The sequence below is a fragment of the Magallana gigas genome, chromosome 8 (assembly GCF_963853765.1).
Source record: "Magallana gigas chromosome 8, xbMagGiga1.1, whole genome shotgun sequence".
Taxonomy (NCBI): Eukaryota; Metazoa; Mollusca; class Bivalvia; order Ostreida; family Ostreidae; genus Magallana; species Magallana gigas.
Window position 1 is genome coordinate 27,675,356 of NC_088860.1, and position 3,609 is coordinate 27,678,964.

Consider the following 3,609-nt stretch of genomic DNA (forward strand, 5'->3'; position numbering starts at 1 on the left):
AGCAGGCCACACTACATGTTTCATATACAAACTTATGGTTTGGTCCTCGGCATTTGCAAACTCTATTCGCCTTATCGTACATGGACTGTGGCAGCCTTTTATTAATACGCATTTTCAGTATTTAAAAACATTTTCAGTATTTTAAAAACATGCTTGACTTTTTATTTTTTTAACTTTATTGCCATATATTGTTATGATTTCGTATACATATACTAAAGAAACCAGAAAAACAAAGAGAGGAACTTTGGCTTCAAAGATGTTTAAAAAAAAACAAAACTATATCTTTGATTATTAAAAACAATTGCGATAGCATTTTAAACTTTTTAAAAAGATAATGTTGTACAGAACACAGTGTAGAATTTACAGATTATTGTGTACTAGAAATATTTATATAATAAAGTGTCTCAAACGTCAAATTAGCTGCCACATTGTACTCATCCATCTCGGATTCTCTTATCTGACGTTTTTAGGGAGAATTAAGTTTTCATAAACTGTTGAATTGTATTTTTAAAAAATCGGATTAATATGTTGATGACTACACGCAGTGTCTTGCTATATAAAGACAATAACAATTTTTATGCAAAAAAAAAAGAAAAAAAAAGAAAAGAAACTCGTGCTGGTTTGAAAATTAACTTTAGGTAATTTGCTAAGACATAAAAAATATACACCAAACATTACTACTGAATTTGTCCCAGTGCATGTAGTTGCGTTAGAATATTTAAATATAGCTCAATATTTTTATAAATTAGTAGTTCTACATCTTTCGACTATCTTTTATCGTGCTCTCTCTCTTTTTTTTTTAGAGAGAAATAAACATTCATTCATGCTCCCCTTAATTTGGTTGGGAATCTTAAAAATTTACATGCCGACATTATGTTATTAAGCATTTAATTAAACCTAATCTTATAGTGTACTTAACAATTAGGCCAGTAGACAGTATTCCATTTCATTCGTCTATGGTTTCTTAGTTAAGATTTTGTTAGATTGTGAGATAGTAAAGTTGATCGAATATGATTCAAGAAATGAAATCACTTTCTATTTTTTTTTCTTTTAGATGTACCGGTAATTCTTTTTGAGCTGGCCCTCCCGACACCCCCTCGATTACATATTGTAACGTGCTTGTTACGACTTGGGTCGGGCTGGCTAGACCGTATACTTCCTTCTTGGCGTAAACCCCGGGATAAAAACTTCTGCTGTGCATTGTAACCCGTAGTCATGTTACGTCATTGGTACGTAAGGGTCGTGTATCTCTTGTAACAGAACGTACTTTGGAACGAGAATTATCTAACATCTATTTTCACCGGCATTGCTTCCGTGGCAGAGGTAAAGTGTATATAAAGCCTGATTTTAATCCATATCAGCATTCAGTTCTACAGAGCCGAATAGTCCGATCCAAGGTCAGTATTTACTCTACCTCACACCAACAAGCTTTCACAACTTTTGTTATGGAGGAATTCATACAAATACCTAATACACGTGCATCATAAAGAGGGTCAATTATTTTAATTAATCTTTTTGATTTCAGCCAGTCGCCATGCACTCCCTCCAGGTCCTCCTTTGTGTGTTCTGTGTCGCCGTGGGTGAGTACATTTCACATTTCCTTCCCGTGTCTAGATATTGGGTTATTGGGGTCATTTCTGCGTCGTCTTCAGTTAGATAAAGTGTGTGTCAATTTCCACGAATTTAGGTTTTCAGGCAGCCCAAGCAGCTCTGGGTGGAGGGGCATGCACCATTCCTGCCGTAGGTGCCGGTCCTGGAGCCAGCACTGTGTGTACAGCTGCCGCCAATGGCTTCTGTCTCATAGACCATTTGACGGTCACAGGAGCCGTCACAGGCGTAACTTACGATAGCGTGTGTGTCTGCTACACTGGCTACAGCGGACCGCAATGCGCAAGTACGTATTTCATGGATTGTGATGATTAAAATCAAATATTAATTACGAGAGAAAGATATTTTTCTATAATTACCCTTTTCCTCTTTCAGCCGCTACCCCCACTACTACTACCACCACCACCACATCCAACAACAACGCCATCACTGCCCTGGTACTCGGGGGTCTGGGCGCCTATCTGCTGTCCCAGAGTGGACAAGGAGGATATGGAGCTGAAACAGGAGCACAGGCCGCCCAGGAAGCTCTCTATCTGCAACAGGCTGGATTTGGAGTCGGCAAATAAGCTTATAATAATTAAGATTAAGATGACCGATATTCGTTCACTGTTAATACTACTCTATTAGGTCTATTATCTGAGAAAGATCAAGAAAAAAAAGAACATCTCTGTTGACTACTTTATAAAAACAAAAGGGATTGTATAAAATTAATTTTTCTGTTGTTATTGGAATTTACAAATGTTGATCCTCAAGCAATATACTCTAAAGTATGTTATTATAATAAAGTTATTACATCCATTAATGATGGTTTGAGTTCTTGATTGTACCTTGGAATGATTGATATTCATATCGACCAGCTGTTGTTGTCCTCTTCTGAAATGATTAAAGACTCCACAGTTGCCACAGAGATTCGGTATTAGGATTGTGCAGTTCTTTGTCATTTGTAAATACGATATATCAAAAATATTTCTACTTTCAAGCGAGTTTAAAATATCATCAGGAGCTACATGGATAAACCTTATTCTGGCTCTTTAAAGACGTCATAGATGTAATTATAATCATCACATGTTTCTATAGTATCTAGATGAACAACTAGTCGAGATGAAAAGGTGGAACAAATTTATCCGTACATGTATTATTTACCTGATGCTTCATCACCGATTCATCCTTTTTTTTTTTTATGAACTCGATGATAACCCGCGCAAGCGCGGGAATTAACACTACACATTATTGTAATAAAATGCTTAACATGTTGAACCAATTTTTGTTCATTTTGTACATGCTTTGTCTGATTTTTTCCTTATCTTATTCTTTAAAATTGAAATAAAAAATATATTGCATTGTTGGATATTTAAAGGAGCGGGCAGGGACGAAAAATCTAAGCTGAAATGGATAATATATGCATGTACCTGGCCGTAATCCTGTTTGTTGCAGCTGACTGAAAAAAAAGAACTTTTTTATTGTATTTACTTCAAACCAGTGGGTATTTAGTGTATATCTCTCTAAATTTGGTTCTTTAGGTCCATTTTTTAATCTAATTTCTATTACTGTCCCAAATAAGAATTTCAGACAAAAGACTGTTTTGAAACACTATCTGGAGGGGAAGGAGCATTCCCATTACACTTCCCCGTTTTATGCATACATCATTTATCCATATAGACGTAGCCTAGGTCACGCAAGCCGTTTGACTCCCCACTCAAACGTAGAGCAAAGTATTGAAAACGTCTAGGTGACCTAGACCAGTATAGACGTAGAATACAATAATTTGTTCATTAATCATTAATGTTTACAAATTAACGTCTAAGGTTGACAACCAAAATGTCGGGATATAAAAAATTATAAAATTAAAAAACGCTAGGTTAGGCATAATTATTCATTTGCGTGCATATTTTAAACAAGAGTTGCCAGATTCAAAGTATCTGCCCGATGGTTAACTCGCCTTACACTTTCCGCCATGAGGTGGCACGGGGCAGTTTTTTTTTATATAATTCATTGTAGCCA

At 35.9% G+C, this 3,609-nt stretch overlaps 1 protein-coding gene across 1 annotated transcript; it reads left to right on the forward strand.

Annotated features, from left to right (window-relative positions):
- The first annotated feature begins 1,262 nt into the window (after positions 1-1,262).
- Positions 1,263-2,410, forward strand: LOC105322586 (uncharacterized). Its single transcript, XM_011421400.4, has 4 exons — positions 1,263-1,397; positions 1,526-1,580; positions 1,688-1,894; positions 1,984-2,410. The coding sequence occupies exons 2-4, from the start codon at positions 1,535-1,537 to the stop codon at positions 2,172-2,174; spliced, it is 444 nt and encodes a 147-aa protein (XP_011419702.3). The 5' UTR covers positions 1,263-1,397; positions 1,526-1,534; the 3' UTR covers positions 2,175-2,410.
- Positions 2,411-3,609: the final 1,199 nt, after the last annotated feature.

Excerpts from the sequence above, each read along its gene's own strand:
- LOC105322586 (XM_011421400.4), top strand. The coding sequence starts at position 1,535 with ATGCACTCCCTCCAGGTCCTCCTTTGTGTGTTCTGTGTCGCCGTGG. Across the intron at positions 1,581-1,687 it reads TGTGTTCTGTGTCGCCGTGG|GTTTTCAGGCAGCCCAAGCA; the intron begins GTGAGTACATTT and ends CCACGAATTTAG. Across the intron at positions 1,895-1,983 it reads CAGCGGACCGCAATGCGCAA|CCGCTACCCCCACTACTACT; the intron begins GTACGTATTTCA and ends TTCCTCTTTCAG.